This window comes from Myxine glutinosa, chromosome 13, assembly GCF_964187855.1.
Source record: "Myxine glutinosa chromosome 13, kmMyxGlut1.1, whole genome shotgun sequence".
NCBI lineage: Eukaryota > Metazoa > Chordata > Myxini > Myxiniformes > Myxinidae > Myxine > Myxine glutinosa.
The window spans coordinates 92,828,908-92,852,633 of record NC_136273.1 but is presented as its reverse complement, the minus strand read 5'-3'; the positions used below and the strand labels follow the sequence as shown (position 1 = coordinate 92,852,633).

Sequence of the window (23,726 nt, the reverse complement as noted above, 5' to 3'; positions counted from 1 at the left end):
GTTAAGCAGGGAACCAATTTGCTAGCATTGATTTTTTTAATATACCAAGTCGAGGCTCGTATAAAACCAACACATAAAACATAAAACAAAGGGAGCGGGACACGAGAGAGGGAGAGAGAGGGAAACGCAACAACAATAGGGAACAGGGACATTGGGAGATCTGTGGAATGGAAATGGCTGGAGTGGGGTATGTGGGATAAACAAGATGGACACTACAAGGGATTTCAGGAAAGAAAAGAGGGGATTAGAAGGAGGTAGATTTGCGGTGTATTAACGGGGGTAGAAAAGATCAAGGTTTTGGATTGAGGAAGATAAGAGATGGTGGTGAACAGCTGTTTTAAAGACCTGGAGGGAGGAGTGGGATTGAAGAGAGTGGGGGAGTTTGTTCCAGAGGCGGGAGAAAAGAGGAATGAAAGAGTGAAGGTGAGCAGAGAGTCTTGATTTTGGCAATTTCATCAGAAGAGGGTTTCTAGCAGATCTTGTGTGACCTGTAGGAATATTTTGGGGACAGAGCACAGAGAGAGCTGGGGGAGCAAGGCCAGAGAGGAGTTGGTAGAAGACGGAAAGACGACCAACCTGCCTGCGGTGAGAGAATGAAAGGCCCTCACAATCAGCTTCATCGCGGAAGATGCCAATGATCTGAAAAGCTTTGGTTATCAGGGGCGGGGCAGGAGCACCAGCCCAAAGGGGAGAGGAGTACTCCATCAAGTTGCGGATGAAAGCTTTGTATGTGGTTAAGAGCTTAGAGGTGCCATGAAAGGACGTTGTACGATGCAGGATGCCCAGTCGGTGACTGCCTATGGAGGCCAGCGTGGAAATTTGGCTTTTCCAGGAACGATCATGGCAGATAGTGAGTACCAAAAGCTTGAGTGACTGAACAGCTTTAAGGGCATTGTTGAAAAAGTAGATGGGAGGGTTTTCCAGACAGTCCTTTCAGAGAGACATCGTGAGAGTTTGAGATTTGTCAGGATTGAAAGATACTAGGGCATGCCCGTACTATATCTATATCTAAAATTATATCCCCCCCCTCTATTTACATGAAATGGTTTGGTCCAAAGCGAACGGCTTGCGAGTGGTGACAATCCCCCCCCTCTATTTACATGCAATGGTTTGGTCCAAAGCGAACGGCTTCCGGAGTTTGGTAAAGAAATCGCCATCGCGTGCACAAACGCGCAGGAAAGCGAATGAATCGCAAATTCGTTTTTATTAGTTGTAAAACATAGTTTAACGCCAACATAGTTTGCAAACGTGAAATAAATGAATACGCTCTCAAATGTGCCATCCGAGGCAGAGTGTGCCCGCCACGTTCGGCACACGCGATCGTTCGCTGCTCTCTGATTGGTTGAATCGTTTTTTGGACTTAGCTCGGTAAGTAATTGTCCGATTAATATGAAACCTTGAAAAGGCACATCCTCGGGTCCCCAGCAATATACCTGGCAAGTTAAAAGTATATCGGACCCGTGGTTGTCGAGAAACAGCGGTCACAGACAGACAAACGTACAAACGTACAAACGTACAGACAGAGATTACTGGAATTATAGATAGATGTTCCACTTGTTTGACCAGTTAGTGATTTTTGTTCAGGTCTGGGAGAGAGTGAAGAGTATGCTGCCTGCCGATCTGATGGTTGAGATATTGAGCAGCGGAGGGTGGAGTCATCAGCAAAGAGATAGAGAGTATTTTCCAGAGAGTCGGAGAGATCATTGATGAAGACCAAAAAAAGCACAGGGCCCAGACACTACCTTGGGGAACTCCAACCTGAACAGGAAGGGGAGATGAGAGAAACCCATTGAAAGTCACGCTTTGAATACTAAAGGAGCGAAGGTCATCAAGCCATGCGTGGGAATTGCCATGGACACAATAAGAGGAGTGTTTGATGAGTAGAGTGGGGTGCCAGACCATATCGAAGGCATAAGATCAGGGGATGGGTATAAAATATTTCAAATAATTTAAATATCTGTTGGAGCACAGTCAAGACAATCATTAAGCAGTGTAATGCTATGGTACCACCACACCCTGCCTAGATGAGGTTGTTCCTCCAAACTGGATGACCAAGGAAGGTGGAAACTGATCAGAGAGGCCACAAAGAGGCCAATGGCAACCTTTAAAGAGCTACAGGCCTTTATGGCAAAGACTAGTCACTGTGTGCATGTGACAACAATATCCCATGCACTCCACAAGTCTGGCCTGTATGGTAGTATGGCAAGAAGGAAGCCATTGATCAAAAAAGCCCACCTTGAGTCCCATTTGAGGTATGCAAAAAAACACTCCAGAGATTCTGAAGGCATATGGCAAAAAGTGTTGTGGTCTGACAAAACGAAGATGGAGCCTTTTGGTCTAAATGCAAAACGTTACATTTGGCACAAACCCAACACAGCACATCACCCAAAGAACACCATCCCTCCTGTGAAGCATGGTGGTGGCAGCATCATGTTATGGGGATGTTTCTCATCAGCAGGGACTGAGGCACTTGTCAGGATAGAAGGGAAAATGGATGGAGTAAAACACAGAAAAATCCTAGAGGCAAACCTGCTCCCCTCTGCAAGAAAGCGGAAATTGTTACGGAAGTTCACCTTTCAGCATGACAATGATCCGAAGGACACAGCCAAAGCTACACTGGAGTAGCTAAGGGACGAAAAGATAAATGTCCTTGAGTGGCCTCGTCAAAGCCCCGACCTAAATCCAATCGAAAATCAGTGGCATGACAGTTTATAGGCACTGTGTGTATATATATATATATATGTATGTGTGTGTCAATAAGTGAAAATAATTTGTGATTCACCCACCAAATACACTTTACCAGTACAGAAGACTTATTTTTCGATATAGTCCCTCGTCCATCCACACAATTCTACCACCAATGGCCTTGTAATAACATGTTGCTGTTTGGTCTCTGATCGTTCCTGCACTGCCATTTCGACCTCATCATAATCACTGAAGTTCTCTTCGTTCATCAGGCAAACCAGATCTGATGGTGCAAGATCCGGATTGTAAGTTAGGTGGGATAACAAATCAAAACCAAGCTCTAAAATTCACTGCACTGTAACTTGCGCCCTGTGTGGGAACGTGGTCATGTCACAGAATGACCCCACGACACTTTGTGCATGTTGATGGTTTCAATTTCGGTCACATAAGTGCAGAGTATGTTGCACTTGATGCTATTTCATTGTGCACATTGTCGTGGGGACACGAATTAATGTTCCCTTATGGGACCAGAATATTGTCATCGTTTTCCTGACATGCCTTGATAATTTTTGGAGTTTGTGACAATTGGTGTCTCCATTGCTCATTTACTTTCAGCTTCTTTCTGCATAACAAATGCTTCATTTCTGGTCATGATGCACAATATTCCCTTCTGCTTTGTATCATTGAAGAAAACTCTGGCATATTCACAAACATGTTTGTTTGTGTTCATCAATGAACATTTTTTGGCAGACACTTTGCGGAAACCCAGACTTTTGTAAATCACCACATGTGCTGTACCACACATCACCACATGGACAGATCTACGATGGCAGCTATATGTCGTCCATTGATACACCCGCATCCTGACCTATCAGTCTGCCAATCCTCACCAAATTGTGCTCTGCGGAAGCAGACACTTGTCGCCCAGGCCATTGTTTATTGCACACACTCATCCATCCTTTTTAAAACCGCTCACACCATTCATCACATGTTTCCATGATATAGAGTGTGTGCCCGATTGTGCAGTCATGCTTTGAAGAATATCACACAGTTTGACACGTTCACCAAATAACACCTGATATCTCCTCGCTGCAAATTTGCGGTGCTGTCTTATAATTGGGCGGCCATCCTGACACCACTTTTATTCATGGGGTAGTCAGGTACTAAGTGGCCAACTGGAAATGACTCACATTCGCTCGTGTCTGCAATATTACGCATAAAATAATTGTATTACACAGTACATGTGAAATCACTATTAGTAACAGTGAAATCACCACCGTTTTCTTCATTTCTCGAATTTCTTTGAATCATAGTTCTCATGATGCACCTCTCCGCAGTGTTTTGAGCAATGCACACCTTTCATAACTGTCTGTGCATATCACCTTATAATTCATTAATCGCCTCATATCTACAGTCGTGGCCAAAAATATTGGCACCCTTGCACTTATTTCAAATAATGCACCAATTCTTCCAGCCAATTATTGAAATAAAAATCTTTTGGTATCCACATATATTTCTTTGGGTTGCAGTAGAACAAAACAAAAAAAGCAGAAAAAATGACTAAATCTTAGCTTCTTTCACACAGAAATTCTAAAATGGCCCGGACAATATTATTGGCACATTTTAGAAGTTGTTAGAAATAATTAAATTTTCAAGCAGGTGATCTCCTTTACTTTGGAATTGAACTCACCTGTGGTGAGTTGCAGATGCCTGCAATATAAAAATCACTCATTCAACCAGTTTGAATGGAGAAAAGGAGTCATTCTGCTGTTTTGTTTCACTACGTGCACCGCAATGAGCATGGAGAAAAGAAAGAAAACCAGAGAATTGTCTGAGGAGGTCAGACAGAAGATTGCAGCCAAGCATGGACAATCTCAAGGCTACAAGTCCATCTCCAGAGACCTTGATGTTCCTGTGTCCACCGTATGCAATGTTATCAGGAAGTTGAAGGCCCATGGCACTGTAGCCACTCTCCCTGGACGTGGCCGCAAGAGAAAACTTGATCGAAGATTGCAGCGAAGGATTGTTAAAATGGTGAAGAAAGCACCTTGATTAACTGCCAAACAGATTCAAGCTGACCCTCAGACACAAGATACAACAGTTTCAACTGACACCATCCGTCGCCAACTCAATAAAAGGGGGTTCTCTGGTAGGAGACCCAGGAGGACCCGACTGCTGAGAGTGAGACATAAGAAAGCCTAACTTGAGTTTGCCAAAAAAAAACATGAACAAGCCAAAATCCTTCTGGGAGAATGTCCTGTGGACAAATGAGCCCAAATTAGAGCATTTTGATAAAGCACATCATCTCTATGTTTACAGAAAACAAAATGAAGCCTTCAAAAAAAAGAACACCTTCACTACAGTCAAACATGGAGGAGGTTCAGTGATGTTTTGGGTTTGCTGTGCTGCCTCCGGCACTGGGTGCCTTGAATGTGTGCATGGCATCATGAAATCAGGAGATTACCAATGCATTTTGGAGCACAATGTTCAACCCAGTGTCAGAAATCTGTGTCTCCGTCGAAGGTAATGGATCTTGCATCAGGCCAATGACCCCAAACACACTTCAAAAAGCACCCAAGAATGGTTCAAAACAAAACGCTGGACTGTTCTGAAATGGCCAGCAATGAGTCCAGATCTAAATCCCATTGAACACCTGTGTGGAGATCTGAGAACAGAAGTTGGGAGAAGGCACCCTTCAAATCTGGGAGAACTGGAGAAGTTTGCACAAGAAGAGTGGGTGAAACTGCCAGTAGAGAGGTGTATGAAGCTCATTCACTGCAAGGAAGCGCTTGACTGTAGTTATTTTGTCCAAAGCGCTACCAAATATTAAGTCTAGGGTGACAATAATTTTGTCAGTGCCATTTCTTTTTATTCTCTGATTTAAAAGGATATACGTATTAAGTTCTGAATAAAAAAACAAAGGTTCTGTAATATTAACGGTGAAATAAAGAATTGTGGAGACCAAATACTTTTGTCAATTTAGACTTATTTTTAGAGAATATTGTTCATTATTTGAAAAAGTGCAAGGGTGCCAATATTTTTGGCCACAACTGTATATCATATTTGTGATGTATATATGTTATGAATCATATGTGTCATATATGTGATGGATTTTTACCTGCAACGTGTCCAACGCCTACAAGAGCTCCGCATGGTTGTTGTTGTTGCTGCTGTTGTGGTGGTTCTTGTCTGGGTAGTTCTTGTTTATGATCCACTTTTGAAATGTCTCCCGACTGGTTGACAGCTGTTGGACCCCATCCACATTTGTCACTTGACTCCACCCACCATGGCTCCCAGATTAAATATTATGCCCGCCATTTTGGTTTTCTGGTGGGCATAAGACATCAGGCCTCGAGGCCTCTGCTGATTATACACTGCCCTGGTTTATTTTGTCAGAGTTCCTTTGGCTTTGTTCAAGTCGAGGGTTACTCACGATATAGGACCCCAAAAAATCGAATCAATGTCGAATAAAAGTTATTAGTAAGGTTTAATCAAGCCTGTCAGCACAAATGGTATGTGGCTCCCTAAAAAATAGCGTTACGTGAACGGCCCCATCTTGGGTATAAACAATCCATGACCTGTGACGAATCAGCTCGTTCTGATATAACCATGGCGGTGGCTGATGTGGATGAAAGGTGTCGAGTTAATTTTTTAATAACGCATTAAATGCGTGTTTTCAAATCACGCTGTTCATCTTTTGAGTGTTTCAAATGCGCGTCTCCCAATGGGCCCGTCACCGGATTTTGTTCCAGGTTGTGACCACAGTTCAGTCGTTCTTGTTGTTAACTGGTACCGGTACCGTTGTCTTTTTCTTGATCATCATAATTGTTTTCCCTCACCTTTGTGATTATGTTGTAAATACGTGCCGTTTTTCACTTTGTAACTTTGGCGTTTAAGAGTCGATATGTAATGATTCTCAGAGTTATATGTAATAGGTTGTTCATTCCCAAATTGTGGTTGAGTGAACATGGAGTGTGGTCCATAACAAGGTGATTGGTAATGGAACACTACTGGGAATGATCTGTTCAGGAAGTCTGTGCGGAAACCTGTCCCTCTGCCATGTGTTAGGAGACTGGAGCACAGACACCTGGTCTCAGTGGAGTTCGTGCTCAGTCTCGTGTGGACATGGAAGTCAGCTGCGTACGCGGTCTTGTCACAGCTCGACCCATGGCCAGCATTGTGGCGGTCCACTTCGTGAGAGTCGATCTTGCAACTCCACTCAGCCCTGTCCAGGTGAGCAGTGGAGAGGGTGTAGCAAGGCAAGCAGTGGAGAGGGTGTAGCGAGGGCAAGCAGTGGAGAGGGTGTAGCAAGTGCAAGCAGTGGAGAGGGTGTAGCAAGGCAAGCAGTGGAGAGGGTGGAGCAAGGGCAAGCAGTGGAGAGGGTGTAGCAAGGCAAGCAGTGGAGAGGGTGTAGCAAGGCAAGCAGTGGAGAGGGTGGAGCAAGGGCAAGCAGTGGAGAGGGTGGAGCAAGGGCAAGCAGTGGAGAGGATGTAGCAAGGCAAGCAGTGGAGAGGGTGTAGCGAGGGCAAGCAGTGGAGAGGGTGTAGCAAGGGCAAGCAGTGGAGAGGGTGGAGCAAGGGCAAGCAGTGGAGAGGGTGGAGCAAGGGCAAGCAGTGGAGAGGGTGTAGCAAGTGCATGCATTGGAGAGGGTGTAGCAAGGGCATGCATTGGAGAGGGTGTAGCAAGTGCATGCATTGGAGAGGGTGTAGCAAGTGCATGCATTGGAGAGGGTGTAGCAAGGGCATGCATTGGAGAGGGAGTAGCAAGGGCATGCATTGGAGAGGGTGTAGCAAGGCAAGCAGTGGAGAGGGTGTAGCAAGGGCATGCATTGGAGAGGTTGTTGCAAGGGCATGCATTGGAGAGGGTGTAGCAAGGCAAGCAGTGGAGAGGGTGTAGCAAGGGCATGCATTGGAGAGGGTGTAGCAAGGCAAGCAGTGGAGAGGGTGTAGCAAGGGCATGCATTGGAGAGGGTGTAGCAAGGCAAGCAGTGGAGAGGGTGTAGCAAGGGCATGCATTGGAGAGGGTGTAGCAAGGCAAGCATTGGAGAGGGTGTAGCAAGGCAAGCAGTGGAGAGGGTGTAGCAAGGGCATGCATTGGAGAGGGTTTAGCAAGGGCATGCATTGGAGAGGGTGTAGCAAGGGCATGCATTGGAGAGGGTGTAGCAAGGGCATGCATTGGAGAGGGTGTAGCAAGTGCATGCATTGGAGAGGGTGTAGCAAGTGCATGCATTGGAGAGGGTGTAGCAAGGGCATGCATTGGAGAGGGTGTAGCAAGGGCAAGCAGTGGAGATGGTGGAGCAAGGGTAAGCAGTGGAGAGGGTGGAGCAAGGGCATGCAGTGGAGATGGTGGAGCAAGGGCATGCAGTGGAGAGGGTGTAGCAAGGGCATGCAGTGGAGAGGGTGGAGCAAGAGCATGCAGTGGAGAGGGTGTAGCAAGGGCATGCATTGGAGAGGGTGTAGCAAGGGCAAGCAGTGGAGAGGGTGTAGCAAGGGCAAACAGTGAAGAGGGTGTAGCAAGGGCAAACAGTGGAGAGGGTGTAGCAATGGCAAGCAGTGGAGAGGGTGTAGCAAGGGCAAACAGTGGAGAGGGTGTAGCAAGGGCAAACAGTGGAGAGGGTGCAGCAAGGGCAAGCATTGGAGAGGGTGTAGCAAGGGCAAGCAGTGGAGATGGAGAGGGTGTAGCAAGGGCAAGCAGTGGAGAGGGTGTAGCAAGGGCATGCAGTGGAGAGGGTGTAGCAAGGGCATGCATTGGAGAGGGTGTAGCAAGGGCAAGCAGTGGAGAGGGTGTAGCAAGGGCAAGCAGTGAAGAGGGTGTAGCAAGGGCAAACAGTGGAGAGGGTGTAGCAATGGCAAGCAGTGGAGAGGGTGTAGCAAGGGCAAACAGTGGAGAGGGTGTAGCAATGGCAAGCAGTGGAGAGGGTGTAGCAAGGGCAAACAGTGGAGAGGGTGTAGCAAGGGCAAACAGTGGAGAGGGTGCAGCAAGGGCAAGCATTGGAGAGGGTGCAGCAAGGGCAAGCAGTGGAGGGGGAGTAGCAAGGACAAGCATTGGAGAGGGTGTAGCAATGGCAAGCAGTGGAGAGGGTGTAGCAATGGCAAGCATTGGAGAGGGTGTCGCAATGGCAAGTAGTGGAGAGGGTGTAGCAATGGCAAGTAGTGGAGAGGGTGTAGCAATGGCAAGCATTGGAGAGGGTCTAGCAAGGGCAAACAGTGGAGAGGGTGTAGCAAGGGCAAGCAGTGGAGAGGGTGTAGCAAGGGCAAGCAGTGGAGAGGGTGCAGCAATGGCAAGCATTGGAGAGGGTGCAGCAATGGCAAGCATTGGAGAGGGTGCAGCAATGGCAAGCATTGGAGAGGGTGCAGCAATGGCAAGCATTGGAGAGGGTGTAGCAATGGCAAGCATTGGAGAGGATGTATCAATGGCAAGCATTGGAGAGGGTGTAGCAAGGGCAAACAGTGGAGAGGGTGTAGCAAGGGTAAGCAGTGGAGAGGGTGTAGCAAGGGCAAGTAGTGGAGAGGGTGTAGTAAGGGCATGCATTGGAGAGGGTGTAGCAAGGGCAAACAGTGGAGAGGGTGTAGCAAGGGCAAACAGTGGAGAGGGTGTAGCAAGGGCAAACAGTGGAGAGGGTGCAGCAAGGGCAAGCATTGGAGAGGGTGTAGCAAGGGCAAGCAGTGGAGAGGGTGTAGCAAGGGCAAGCAGTGGAAAGGGTGTAGCAAGGGCAAGCAGTGGAGAGGGTGTAGCAAGGACAAGCATTGGAGAGGGTGTAGCAATGGCAAGCAGTGGAGAGGGTGTAGCAAGGGCAAGCAGTGGAGAGGGTGTAGCAAGGGCAAGCAGTGGAGAGGGTGCAGCAAGGGCAAGCAGTGGAGAGGGTGGAGCAAGGGCATGCAGTGGAGAGGGTGTAGCTTTTCCTTGTCAAGTTTAATGAATGACACCTGTTTTGCTTTGAAAAATGATTATTGTAAGGCCCCGGTTTACATCCTGAAAAGTGCGACGAATATAGAAACGTCGCAAATCAACACAATTTTTCTCATAAGAGTTAATAGAATAAGCGTGAGTGCGTTCTTTTTGTCACCACGTCACCTATTATATTTCGCTTTTTATCGATGATATCACCATTTTTTGATTAATTACAGTTATATTCAAGTACAGATATGCATAAAAAGCAATTACCAGACATATTTTATGTAAAACGAAACCTCTTCCGGAAGCGGTCGAAGTTGGCGATACGTCTTCTTCTTCTTCCTTCTTCATAAATGAACTTCGGCATTTTTACCGATGGTACACATCATGGTCGGAGGCAAAGTTAATAACCCGGCAACATCAATGGCACATTTACCAGCAGCCATTCGACCAATAACATCGAATTTAACTTATACGGTAACATTATACTGTGGCAGACACGAAAGCTCACTAGCGTGAGGGCATCATTCTGCGCACCAAGTGGGCGGCGGCCACGCCCGAGGGGTAGGCGTGGCCGCGGGATATACACCGGGTGCGCAGCCCGGAGCGCGCCAGTGCTACAGTTGAGCTCTTATAATAAAGACTCTTGAACTTACCGTGTTGTCCGCTTCCTCCTTGGTATACAAGTAGCGCGCGTAGCACCGCGCTTCATTGGTGACCCTCCGACGTTGGATCAGCCGTCGCTGACCGACCGAATACGCCATCGCAATGGCAAACAACGCGGTTACGATCAAACTCCCCGAGTTCTGGGAGGCGCAAGCTGAAGTATAGTTCCTGCAGGCAGAAGCCCAGTTCCGACTTCGAGGCATCACGGTGGACGAGACCATGCACTGCCATGTGGTCGCCTCCCTCGGGCCCGGCACGGCCGCCCGCGTTGTGTCGGTCCTGAGGAACCCACCGGCCGACGGCAGGTACGAGGCGATCAAGCGTCTCCTCCTCGCCACGTTCGGCCTCATGGTGGACGCCCGGGCCGACCGCCTCCTGGACTTCCCCGAGCTCGGTGACACGCGACCGTCGGTCCGCATGGACCATATGCTGTTGTTGATGGGCGAGGAAACCCCGAACGCTCTATTCCGGGCGTTATTTCGACGCCAGCTGCCGGCACGAGTCCGCCTCGCGTTGGCCGGTTCTGCGACGACGGAACCCCGAGCTCTCGCTGCCGAGGCCGACAGGTTCTTCGCGGCTTTGGACACCCAGGCGAGTTTTGGCGCGGCCATCGCGGCTCTCGGGGCTGACCCTGATGCTGATGCACCACATCTCGTGGATCTCGAGGCTGATGCGCACTTCGTGTCCGCTGCCACGCCCCGCCCACCACCGCCGCCGCGGAGAAAACCGCCGCCTTCGCCGCAAACCTGGTGTTTTTTCCACGCCCAGTTCGGCCACAAGGCTCGGCAATGTCGCCCGCCGTGCTCATTCGGCAGGTCGGGAAACGCCCGGGCCGGCCCTCGGTAGTGGCACTGAGCACCGGCCGTTCAAACAGCCTACTGTTCATCACGGACACCTTATCCCGGCGCCGTTACCTGTGCGACACGGGGGCGCAGGTGAGTGTCGTTCCCGCCGGTACGTCCGACAAGCAGTCCGCGGGCCGAGGCCCCGCGCTGCTTGCTGCTAATGGTACGTCCATTCGCACATACGGAAAACGCTGCCTTTCTCTGCGGTTCAGAGGGCAGGTTTTCCGGTGGTCGTTCGTCACTGCCGACGTGCCTGTGGCACTGCTCGGCGTGGACTTCCTGTGTGCCAATGATCTGCTGGTGGACGTAAAGCACAGAAGGCTTGTCCAGGCTGAGACGTTCAGCTCGCTCGCGTGCGCGCTGCCCGCCTCGTTGAGCAGCTCCCGGAGCGGCTCATTGAGTGGCTCGCCGAGCGGCTTGCTGAGCGGTTCGGTTCCGGCCAGGTTCATCTGTACGCTTCCGGCAGCGAACGAATTCACCCGCCTCCTCGCTGGTTTCCCGGCCCTCACGCGGCCCACCTTCTCGGCGGGGGCCGTCAAGCACGGGGTGGAACACCACATCCCCGCCACCGGTCTATGCCCGGGCACGCCGCCTCGAGCCGACGAAGCTCGCGGTAGCTAAACCGGAGTTCGCTACGCTGGAGCGGCTCGGCATTGTGCGGCGCTCCGAGAGTGCTTGGGTGTCGCCGCTTCACATCGTGCCAAAGCCCGGCGGGGGATGGCGACCGTGCGGGGACTACCGGCGCCTCAACAACGCCACCACCCCCGACCGCTACCCCGTCCCCCACATTCAGGACTTCTCCACCCGGTTGGCGGGCATGTCCTTTTTTTCGAAGGTGGACCTCATACGCGGCTACCATCACGTCCCCGTCAGGCCGGAGGACATCCCGAAGACGGCGGTCATCACGCCATTCGGACTTTTCGAATTTCTTCGGATGCCCTTCGGTTTGAAGAATGCGGCTCAGGCGTTCCAGTGACTCATGGACAGCGTCTTGCGCGATTTGGATTTCGTCTACGTCTACCTGGACGACATCCTCGTCGCCAGCGCATCCCGCGAAGAGCATCTACACCATCTCCGCACGCTCTTCGAACGTCTGGGCCAGCATGGCCTCATCGTGAACCCCGCCAAGTGTCGGTTCGGCGTCGCCGACATCGACTTTTGGGGCACCGCGTCACTAGGCACGGGGCCATCCCCCTACCGGCCAAGGTGGAGGCGGTGAAGGGGTTTCCGCGCCCCCGCACGATCAAGGGGCTCCAGGAGTTCCTGGGCATGGTAAACTTTTACCATCGGTTCCTGCCCCGCATCGCCCAGCTCCTGCGCCCCCTGCACGAGGCCCTCCGGGGCAAGCCGGGCAAAGGTGACGTTACCTGGACCGAGCAGATGGACGCGGCGTTCGCGGGCGTGAAGCTCGCCTTGGCTAACGCCACCATGCTCGCACACCCGGCGCCTGATGCACCGATCGCCCTCACCACCGACGCCTCAGACTACGCGGTGGGCGCGGTGCACGAGCAATGGGTGCGTGGTGCTTGGCAACCGCTGGCGTTCTTCAGCCGGCAGCTTCGCCCGCCCGAACACCGCTATAGTACCTTCAACCGCGAGTTGCTCGGGCTTCACCTGGCGGTCAGGCACTTCCGCCATCTGCTTGAGGGCCGTGCGTTCACGGCCTTCGTCGACCACAAGCCACTGGTCTTCGCGATGGGCAAGGTCGCCGAGCCGTGGTCGGCCCGGCAGCAGCGTCACCTCTCGGCCGTGTCCGAATATACAACGGACGTCCGGCACGTCGCGGGGAAGGACAACCCGGTGGCGGATTGCCTTTCCCGGTCCGTCGCCCACACAGTCCACCTTGGCATCGACTATGCCCGAATGGTGGCGGACCAGGCCGCCGACCCCGGCGTCCAGGCCTTGCGGACCGCCGTCACGGGCCTCCGCGTCACCGAGGTGCCGTTCGACGGCGCGGGCACGGCCCTCTTGTGCGACGTCTCCCTCGGGCGGCCTCGCCCCATCGTGCCCACGGGCTGGCAGCGCCAGGTTTTGACGCCATCCATGGCCTGTCCCACCCGGGCACGAAGGCCTCCCAGAGGTTGGTCGCCGACAAGTTTGTCTGGCATGGCCTCCGGAAGGCCGTCCGCGGCTGGACCAGGACGTGCCTCGCGTGCCAGCGCGCAAAGGTGCACCGGCACACCCAGGCCCTATTGGCCCCGTTCATGGTGCCGGAACGTAGGTTCGACCACGTGCATGTGGACCTGGTGGGACCTATGCCCCCCTCGCGGGGTTTCACCCATGTCCTGACAATGGTGGACCGCACCACCCGGTGGCTGGAGGACGTGCCTTTGGCGGCGACGACGGCGGTGGACGTCGCGCAGGCGTTCATCGCCACCTGGGTCGCCCGGTTCGGCGCCCCCTCGGACATCTCGTCCGACCGCGGCCCCCAGTTCACCTCGGAGCTCTGGGGGGCGGTCGCGCGGGGGCTCGGGATCCAGCTGCACCGAACCACGGCCTACCACCCCCAGGCCAACGGCCTGTGCGAGCGGTTCCACCGCTCGTTGAAGGCCGCACTCCGGGCCACCCTCCGCGACGGCGGCTGGGTCGACAGGCTCCCCTGGGTCCTGCTGGGCCTCCGGACGGCGCCCAAGGACGACCTGCGCGCATTCGCGGCGGAGTTGGTCTTCGGACAACCGCTGCGGGTGCCGGGCAAGTTCCTCCCCGACCCCACGGCACCATGGTCCGCGGCGCAGGAGCGTTCCGCGCTGCAGGAGACAGCCCGGAGGTTCGCCCCGGTGCCGACGGCGCACCACAGGCACCCACCTACGTACGTCGCCCCGGAGCTTCACACCGCGGAGTACGTCTTCATCTGGCACGACGCCCACCAGACACCACTGTGGCCCCCGTACGACGGGCCTTTCCGCGTGCTGGAGACCGGGGTGAAACATTTCACCTTGGACATCGGCGGTACTCCCGACCACGTCTCGGTGGATCGCCTCAAGCCGGCCCACCTCGACGTGGACCACCCACCGCCGGTGGCTCGGCCTCTGCGTCGGGGCCGCCCCCCTGTGGGCGGACCCCCATCACCGCCCAGGCCCGCCGGCACGCCGCCCCCCGGTCCTGCACCCATCCCGGGTGCAGCCGGAGGCATCCCAGCTGGCATCCCCGCACCCCGGACGCTGCCGGTCACCAGAGGGCACTTCGGCCGGGTCATCCGTTTGCCCCGCAAACTGGCCCTCCAGGTGCGCGGGAATTCTGGGGGGGCGCGTGTGGCGGACACGAAAGCTCACTGGCGTGAGGGCATCATTCCGCGCACCAAGTGGGCGGCGGCCACGCCCGAGGGGTAGGCGTGGCCGCGGGATATACACCGGGCGCGCAGCCCGGAGCGCGCCAGTGCTACAGTTGAGCTCTTATAATAAAGACTCTTGAAGTTACCGCGTTGTCCGCTTCCTCCTTGGTATACAAGTAGCGCGCGTAGCACCGCGCTTCAATACGACGCCTCTCAGCCAGGGCTGGATTTATGGGCTGGCGATCCAGGTAAACACCTCGGGTGCCAGGCTCGTGTCGAGCTTGGGATGTGCGGGCCCATTGCTATAATAAGGAAATTTGATGTAACAGGAGGCCACTTTGCCCATCATGCCTGTGCTACATCAGATTAAATCATCGTCTGTGACGTCATTTCATTGGGGGCGGAGTGGGGATAAGAAAATTGTGGCAGGCTCGCTCACAGGTATCAATCACCAGGGTGTTGGAAATCAATTTTTTTCCCCGCTTTTCTTTTTGGGGGGGGGGGGGGGGGGAGCGGAGTTAGCAATTCTCCGAGTGAAAGACTCTTACCTTAATACCGTCTTCACTCTCCTCTTAATTCCTCTCAGGCCATGACTCTCAGAAGTATTCTCCACTTTTTCTGTCCACACCCTTTATTATCTTAAACATCTCCATCATATCCCCTAATGAGCACCTCATTTGTCATGTATAAAGTCCTGTTTCCTGCCTGGCAGCACCGAGTAACTTGCCCCAAAATGATTCCCATTGCTTTGTAAATGCGAAACCTTCCTCCTGACACCATTCTTCGAGCCGTGATAGGTTGATATATATTATTCTGCTCACAAATTATATTCCATTTCCTAATCTTGGGAAAATACCAGAAAACAATCCCTCACAACGCCTTGCTTTCAGACGCTCACCCGAATAACGAGAACCTATTTTTCAAATCCTCAGATTAAACTTCTCCTACGTCATGTGCTCCTAGACGTACCGTCACCAACGTCTTCCTGCCGTGACCTGATGCGATGTTCTTTAACCTTCCTGCAATGTCACTGAAGCCTGGTCCTTCAAAACGACACACAACTCCATGTCTACAATCCTTCCTGCAGAACGAAGAATATATATATTTAAGAGTTTCTTTCATCACCAACAAAAACGTTCCTAGGCCACATTCCAACCAATCCAGAGGCTGATTTAGAGGGGGGCGCAAGCGGAGTGCGCCCCCCTCCCCCTTATTTTGATTTTAGAAAGTGCCGTTTTTGCGAGCTGCCGAAGCTTTGATGTCGCCGCTGGCCTAAAAATCAGGGATGAATATTTCTCCCCAGATTGCAGGAAAACGCATCTAGAGCAGTATAATTTTCATATTTTCGTGGGAGAGGACCCCCAAACCCCCCGCTATAGGCTTCGGGCCTTCGGCCCTCGCGTTAGAGGTTCACCCTCATCAGTTGCGCCCCCCCCCCCCTTATTGTAAATCCTCGATCCACCCCTGCTAACTCTCTTGTTACACCAGACCCATGTCTGCCCTCACTACCCCTCACCACTGCCTGTCTTCTCTACCAGCTCACCACTGCCTGCCCTCGCTACTCCTTCACCACTGCCTGCCCTCGCTACTCCTTCACCACTGCCTGCCCTCGCTACTCCTTCACCACTGCCTGCCCTCGCTACTCCTTCACCACTGCCTGCCCTCGCTACTCCTTCACCACTGCCTGCCCTCGCTACTCCTTCACCACTGCCTGCCCTCGCTACTCCTTCACCACTGCCTGCCCTCGCTACTCCTTCACCACTGCCTGCCCTCACTACTCCTTCAAAACTGCCTGCGCTCTCTACCACCTCACCACTGCCTGCCCTCGTTGTCCCATCGCTACTGCTAGCCCTTGCAACACCGTCAGCACTGCTTGTCCTCGCTACCACCTCATAAGATATTCCAAAGTTTAACAAATGGATCGGCGTCATTTGATCTCGGGCCGGCCCTGTTCATAGCCAATCTACAGTGCAGTACATTTCTTTATGTGAGATGCAATGTACAGGAGGTTTTCCGCGATTTTGCACTTTATCAATTAATTCGGGTGTATTTATCATTTTTGTAAGTTCCGAAAATACTCGGGAATAACAGTTATTACTTTTAAAGTGAAATAAGTGCGAATTCGAGGTGATGCAGGTCGGTCGTGGTATTAATAACGTGACGACATATTCGCGAAACGACGTAAAAAACATGAGACATCATTCGGGGTATTGCAGTATTACTGTTTATTAATTTTGTATGACTCATCTAAATGATACATAACATAGTCTTGCTGGAGCCCTCTGACCAGTCGACCCTATCATATTTGGCATTTCCTTGACCTAGAGAAAGAGACATCATGGCGAACAAGTACCAAAGTAGCAAGGCCAAACATGTTTGGCTGCTGCGACCCCGGTCAATAGAGAGGCGGAACGAAGAGAAAAGTGTTCTCCATGAGTGGCAGCTCTGGATTGCTAACACTTTCAGTCACGATAAGAAAACAATGTCAGAAACTCTTCCAAACTAGTGTGACCCTCAATCGATGTTGAGACACTTGTTCAATATAGCAGGTTCAATATGGTGCACACCCGACCCACCTTGACTGAGAGTTAAATAAATAAATTGCTTGGATAAATAGTTGCAGTCAGATGCAATATCATACAAGGAAATCACCTCGGATAGCAACAACATAAAGTTTGGCTGCTGTGATGTAACGAATGGAGATTTTCCAGGGTTGATGTCATCTTACAATCCCATTGTCACACATCTTGCTCCTTTTGCATCGTTATTCATACTGGGTCATCCCAGTGCGAATGACAGGATAATTTCTGGAACAGATGAAGTTGTAACTTCATTTGTACTTGTTAACCAATAACATGGCTGATGTCACTCTAAAAATAATGGATTCAACGAAGAGGACGTTGATTGAGATATGCTAACGCATAGTGAGAAGCAGGGACAAGCTGACATTTCGGATGTTAACCCTTCGACAGAGCAAAAAAGGTTAACACCAGAAATCTCAGCTTCTCCTTGATCTCCTGGGATACTTCAGCAACGTTTTGTTGATTCCATGCATTGTTCTACCTGTCAACTGACCACAGGTCCACACGAGGCTTCACCTGCATAGCTAGTTATTTCTACATTGATGTTACTCTTACGTCTACATATAATGGGGATGTAAGTTAGGGAAAGTTATCTCAGATGACGAGGTTTAGAAATCTCAACTTGGGGGAAATTATTAGTTGTTGTGGTTATATCGATTATCACTGGTCAACAGCCAAATTGGTTCTGACTTATTTTCAACTGTTTCTAACTAATTTGGTGCCCACGAATCCGAATCTGACCTTAAAATTTCGCTATCACGTAACCTTGACGTAGTAAATCATAAGTGTGGAAAAAATCTTGGGCATGCAAATTTCTTGATTAAGTCTCAATAAGTCTATTTATTGTCACAAAAAATAATATGAACTTAAAGTTTTTATTTAGATCACATAAAAAAATGTTAATCTCCAAAAATAATATGAACTTCATAAAATATCACAAAAAATAATATGAAGTTGAAGTTTTTATTTACATCACATAAAAAAATGTAAATCTCCAAAAATAACATGAACTTTATAAAATATCACAAAAAATATTATGAACTTAACGTTATTATTTAGATCACATAAAAAAATGTTAATCTCCAAAAATAATATGAACTTCATAAAATATCACAAAAAATAATATGAAGTTGAAGTTTTTATTTACATCACATAAAAAAATGTAAATATCCAAAAATAATATGAACTTTATAAAATATCACAAAAAATAATATGAACTTAACGTTATTATTTAGATCACATAAAAAAATGTTAATCTCCAAAAATAATATGAACTTATAAAATATCACAAAAAATAATATGAACTTTAAGTTTTTATTTACATCACATAAAAACGGGTGTGTACCCCGGTTTAGAATAGGTACACCGTATCCCTGCGCATCGTAAGAGGCGACCAAGGGTTGGCGTCAGGAAGGGCATCCGGCCATAAAAACATTGCCTCAAACAGGGAACCATGATTGTCATGGGGCCCGCAAGGCTAACCCCCGCTCTAGCGGGGAAAATGGCCTTAAAACGATCATTCATTTTCATTTCACATAAAAAAATGTAAATCTCCAAAAATAATATAAACTTTATAAAATATCACAAAAAATAATATGAACTTTAAGTTTTTATTTACATCACATAAAAAAATGTAAATCTCCAAAAATAATAGGAACTTTATAAAATATCACAAAAAATAATATGAACTTTAAGTTTTTATTTACATCACATAAAAAAAATGTAAATCTCCAAAAATAATATGAACTTTATAAAATATATATATCACAAAAAATAATATGAACTAAAACATAAAAAATGAACATAAAACATAAAAAATGAACATAAAACATGACATAAAAACATGAACATAAAATATATGAAAAAATAAAAATAAAAAAACATAATAAAGTTTTTTATTTACATCACGTAAAAAGTGCTTCTGAACTTTACTTTTGCGTTTGTAGGAACAATCACTTTCACGCTGTAAAGTCCAACAGTAGTCGCCCATCATGTTTGGATTGAATCGGCCTTGATATCGAGTCTCCATGATGGCAATTTCCTGGTGAAACCTTTTTCCATGTTCATCACTGACATCGCCAAGATTTTGTAGAAAGAAGTCCAGATGAGAATGGAAGAAATGTATCTTGAGTGACATTCGAGCACCGAGCGCCTGGTAACTCTTCAACATCTTGTCCACAAGGTCTTCATAATTTGATGCTCGAAGATTTCCAAGGTAATTGTTAGCTAGAGCCACAAAGCTATCCCAAGCAACGCTTTCCAGCTCAGATAGTCTCGTTACAAAGTCCTGATTAGTGAGTACAAGACGAATTTTGGCTGTGGCTGATATTCCTATGGTAAACTGGTTCTCAAAAACTGGATGTGCTCGTGAAAATTGGATATCATAATCGAAATCTACAGTTTCATGTTGGTTAGAATCACCTCAAAATATACTAGAACCATAAAACTTTTAAAATTTTGTTGACCAGTGTTATTATTATTATTTATTACATTGTTTGTAATTAAGCCTGGTGTTGGCTTAGCGGTTAGGGTGCCGGCTTGGGATCCTAGGATCCTGGGTTCGAATCCCGGTTGGTCGCTGAATTAACGCCAGCCTGTCATCCTTTCAAGGTCAGGAAATTGAGTACCAGTTCACTGGTAATACCCTGTGTGTACGCATGAGGCAACTAACAGGGTTGGTGGCAGGAAGGGCATCTGGCCATAAAACATTGCTTCAAAAAGGGGACCGAGGTGCCCAAAAAAGCCAACCCCTGCTCTGCGGGGGAAAATGGTCTCTAAAGGTGGTTCTTTTTTTCTTTCCATTGTTTATACTTGAAGGACTAATTGGAAATCTCAAATTCAGGGTGTTACATTAACAGTGATGTAGAGGACCCCCAAAACAAAAACAGATTTATGAGATCTACAAAAAAAAATCAACCCAAGATCCTTTACAATTGCTGTTAAACCTTCACTAAGACCGCGCGCCATTATATGTGATAAGGCGCAGACGATTGTCGATGCTCTTTTTGACTCAATTGACATTGGCTTTCAGCTGTCACATTGCACAATCCTTCCTGGGAAATAATGCAGTTTTTGAAAAAGCATTCAACTCCATCCATAGCACAGCTAGAATCGTTATTGGCTTCCCATGTATGGATCTGTAGCAGAAGAGTGAAAAGGCAAAATAACAAGACTGAAATTGCAGTGGAATTTCCAGGCACAATCAACCAAAACAATACAACGGTGCAGAGAAAATGGCTCTCAGAAATGACTTGCGTGGTTTTAACTTTAGGAGTTGGTCAAATGGTCTGTTGCTCAATGGCGACCATGCTGACATATGGCATTTATGGTCGACGTTCCGCTTATCCAGAAAACTCCCGCGATGCCATGGCTGTGGTTTAACTGTTTTGGGGTGGCAATCATGGAGCAGCAACAGCCTGCCTCTAACTTAACGCCAACTACCATCAGCTTGCTGGACTAATTCCTTGAGTCAATGTGACAATACAATTTGGAGGGATATATGTGTTTAATTATTCGACTTTGAATTTATAGTACATGGTGTTGTGTCATTGTAGTGCAAAATTTGCTACACTAGTGGAACCAATGTTTTTTGGAATCCTTATACCCTAGGCAACAAGACCTGAGTTGGTTCCATTTTTGTCAATGGCGTCTTTGGCGGCCATTTTGAAAGTCAAAATGGCCGTCATTTTTTGCAATTTTGTATGTATCTTTTCACATAAAACACTTTTATTAACCATTTTTTCTGGCATTTTTGTCATTCCTTGTACAGAAAATCCACCAGAACACTTATATCCAGTTAACAGACGTTTTTTGAGAAATATCTTTGGCTAACAACTTGTTTTGAGCATAATCTAGTGGGTTGTAGATGAAGAAGGATATGCACAAATTTTCTAGAGACGCCAAGTACAGGAAGAAATCTGGCTGCTTCAGTGAACGTGTGAAGTTAATCAGCGCCAACACTTGCCTCACGTACATTCGTGCCCATTGATACATTGGGAATTTACTGTGGCTCCTGTCAAAATCACTCAGCTGCTTTTCCAAGTTTAGATGTTCAATCTCCATTAGAAGTTGGTGATGGGCTTCCTGAATGCCTACCTCTTTCTTGTTTGCTTCTATCAAGTTATCCATACAGGCAGATAGAGCTTCTACAACTGCAGGCTTCTCTTTCAGAAATTCTGCAAGCCAGAGATCAAAGAATACCTCTAATGTGAGCTCATGAGCTTGAACAGCACGATTGTGGTGATTCCCATTGAGTATCTGATTTACTGTCACAGTGCTGTACAGATCCTTGCTCCAAGCTTCATCAAGCCCGCTGTGCTCAACAGTCCTCCCAAGGCACCTTAGTGCACACAAGACAGTGTGGAAACCACCAGGGCATACCATCCATTTCCCAGCATATTGGTCATGAAGATATTCTAACTTCAGGGCCCTCTTGTAAAGATCCATGTCAAATGTAACTAAGCTCGTTCCAGTGTTTTCTGGACACAAAACACTATTGAGGTACGAAAGCTTCTCAAGAACTGTCACCAGTGTTGTCCACTCATGAGCTGGTACCTTAATGATAGGCATTGTGTGATCTTGATCAAGGTTGGGTGTCTTGTTCTCTTCTGGAGTGAACACACGAGAATTGTATGCTGACCAAACTGGTATACCGTCTGATGTCTCTTCATGGTGCCTCTGTGAATACCGTGAAAGTAGCCATGCAAAGTCTTGCTGTGTTGCATTAACAACTTTATCTTGATACTGACCAAGTTGAAAGTTTTCATAGCGTGGACTTCTACTTGGCTTGGGGTTAGGGACGAAGACGCCATTGAAAAAAAATGGAACCAACTCAGGTCTTGTTGCCAAGGGTATATACAGACTTGGCATTTAATATGGAATATTTTTTTTGTGTGGGTGAACTTCCTTTTCAAGGTGTCTTAGAACCAAAAGTTCATTGGAATCATGTTGAAATTATTCTAGATTTTGACAATGTGACCTTTAAAAGAAACAAAAACCACATTTGACATTTCGAAGCAAATAAATTGATCCTTGAAGGTGATGTAAACTGATATCGAACTCAATTCATGGACAGTACTGTGTTAAACTTCTGTACGTTTTCCAGAAGTATCTCTTTAGTTTGCACATTAGCCAATTTTTTTTTAACAAAAACAAAAGTTAAATTACGACTGGGATTACGGACAGTAAAATTACAGTTCAGTACTTCGTGTAACCCCCACGAGCATTCAGGAGAGCACGTACACGTTGAGGCATGCTGCTCACGAGATTTGCCAAGGTTTGGACAGGAATCGCTTGCCATGCAGTGACAATAGCCTGCTGCAATTCACGCACAGATGTCGGCTGCCTGGTCCAAGCGGTCGATTTGACGCGTTAATTCTGCCCACAAGTTCTCTATCGGATTCATATCCGGGGACATGGCAGGCCACTCCATATGCTCTACACCACGGTCAGCAAGAAAGTGTTGGATCATGCGAGCACGATGAGGCCGTGCATTGTCATCTTGGAAGACAAAGTTTCCTCGAAAGGCTGCACGAGCAAATGGAAGCAATGTTTCTTCCAGAATAGCCCTGTACTTGAACTGGTTCAGGTTTCCATTCAGAACAACCAGGTCAGTTTTGCCCCGTGCATGAAAAGCAGCCCAAACGGTCACCCCACCACCTCCAGCTTGGACTCTTGGCACTATGCAATCTTTGTTGTCGGCTTCATGCACTTGTCTGCGCACTCGGACGTGGCCATCTTGACGATAGACCAGAAATCTAGACTCGTCACTGAAGATTACGTGATTCCAGTGTCCTGGCTGCCATTGTCGGTGCTCTCTGGCCCACTGCAATCGGCGCTGGCGGTGTTGTCTGGTCAGGCGTGGCTTTCTCAGGGGACGCCTGGCACGTTAGCTTGCTTGAACCAGTCGTTGGTTGACTAGCCTTCTGGATACAGGCACATTTGTCAGTTGCTGCCACTCAGCCCTAAGTCGATTAGCTGACTTGGTATGGCCATTGCGGACTAACCGGTGCAGCTGGCGATCATCCCTCCTTGTGGTTCTGCGGGGACATCCTGGCCTCGGTATTGGAGTAGGGACACCCCTCTGAACATTTCGTTTCAGGATCTTTGACACCTGACCTTGAGTGATGCCATACTGCCGAGCAATAGCACGCTGTTTCATGCCGTAATTTCGTAAAGCCACCACTCCATGACAAACAGCATTGTCGAGTTGACGGACCATCTCCAGAGGAAGCGGCAATAACTTTTGGAGACGTGCAGCAGTTGTTTTCCACTAATACAGAACACAACAACCCTTGTATACCCGACTGTGAAGCCAATCATCAAATGCACCTGTCCGTATATTTTGCCACGCCACCTGTGATATAATCCTGTTGTTGACTTCTTGCTGCGACAGACAATCAGTGACATGGTTCTTTTAACAAATAAATCACCAAAGTGTAAAAGAAACTCACCAGATTGATATACTGAGTTAAGAAAGTAAACCCAAGTCAAGAAAAAAAAAAAATTCCATATTAAATGCCAAGTCTGTAGATGCAAAAAAACATTGGTGCCACTAGTGTAGCAAATTTTGCACTTACATATAATAATTCAACATAGCACCATGTACTATTACATATTATTTAGGCTTCAGTAACCCCAACCTACCTGTCTGAAAATTTCCCTTCCAACCAACATGCCACTACGCAGGAAGTACATCTTCAAATAATGCACCGAGCACAATCAGTCCAGGAGGATTGCGTGAGGGAATCAACAAAGATTGCGTGAGAGTCCAGGAGGATTGCA

General features: G+C 48.5%; 1 protein-coding gene across 1 annotated transcript in view; it reads left to right on the top strand.

Moving 5' to 3' along the window:
• LOC137438406 (adhesion G protein-coupled receptor B3-like) overlaps window positions 1-23,726 on the top strand; it is a 413,438-nt gene that overhangs the window by 94,774 nt on the left and 294,938 nt on the right. The window contains 1 exon segment of the mRNA XM_078767712.1: window positions 6,754-6,918. Within this exon segment, the coding sequence (XP_078623838.1) occupies window positions 6,754-6,918 (165 nt within the window).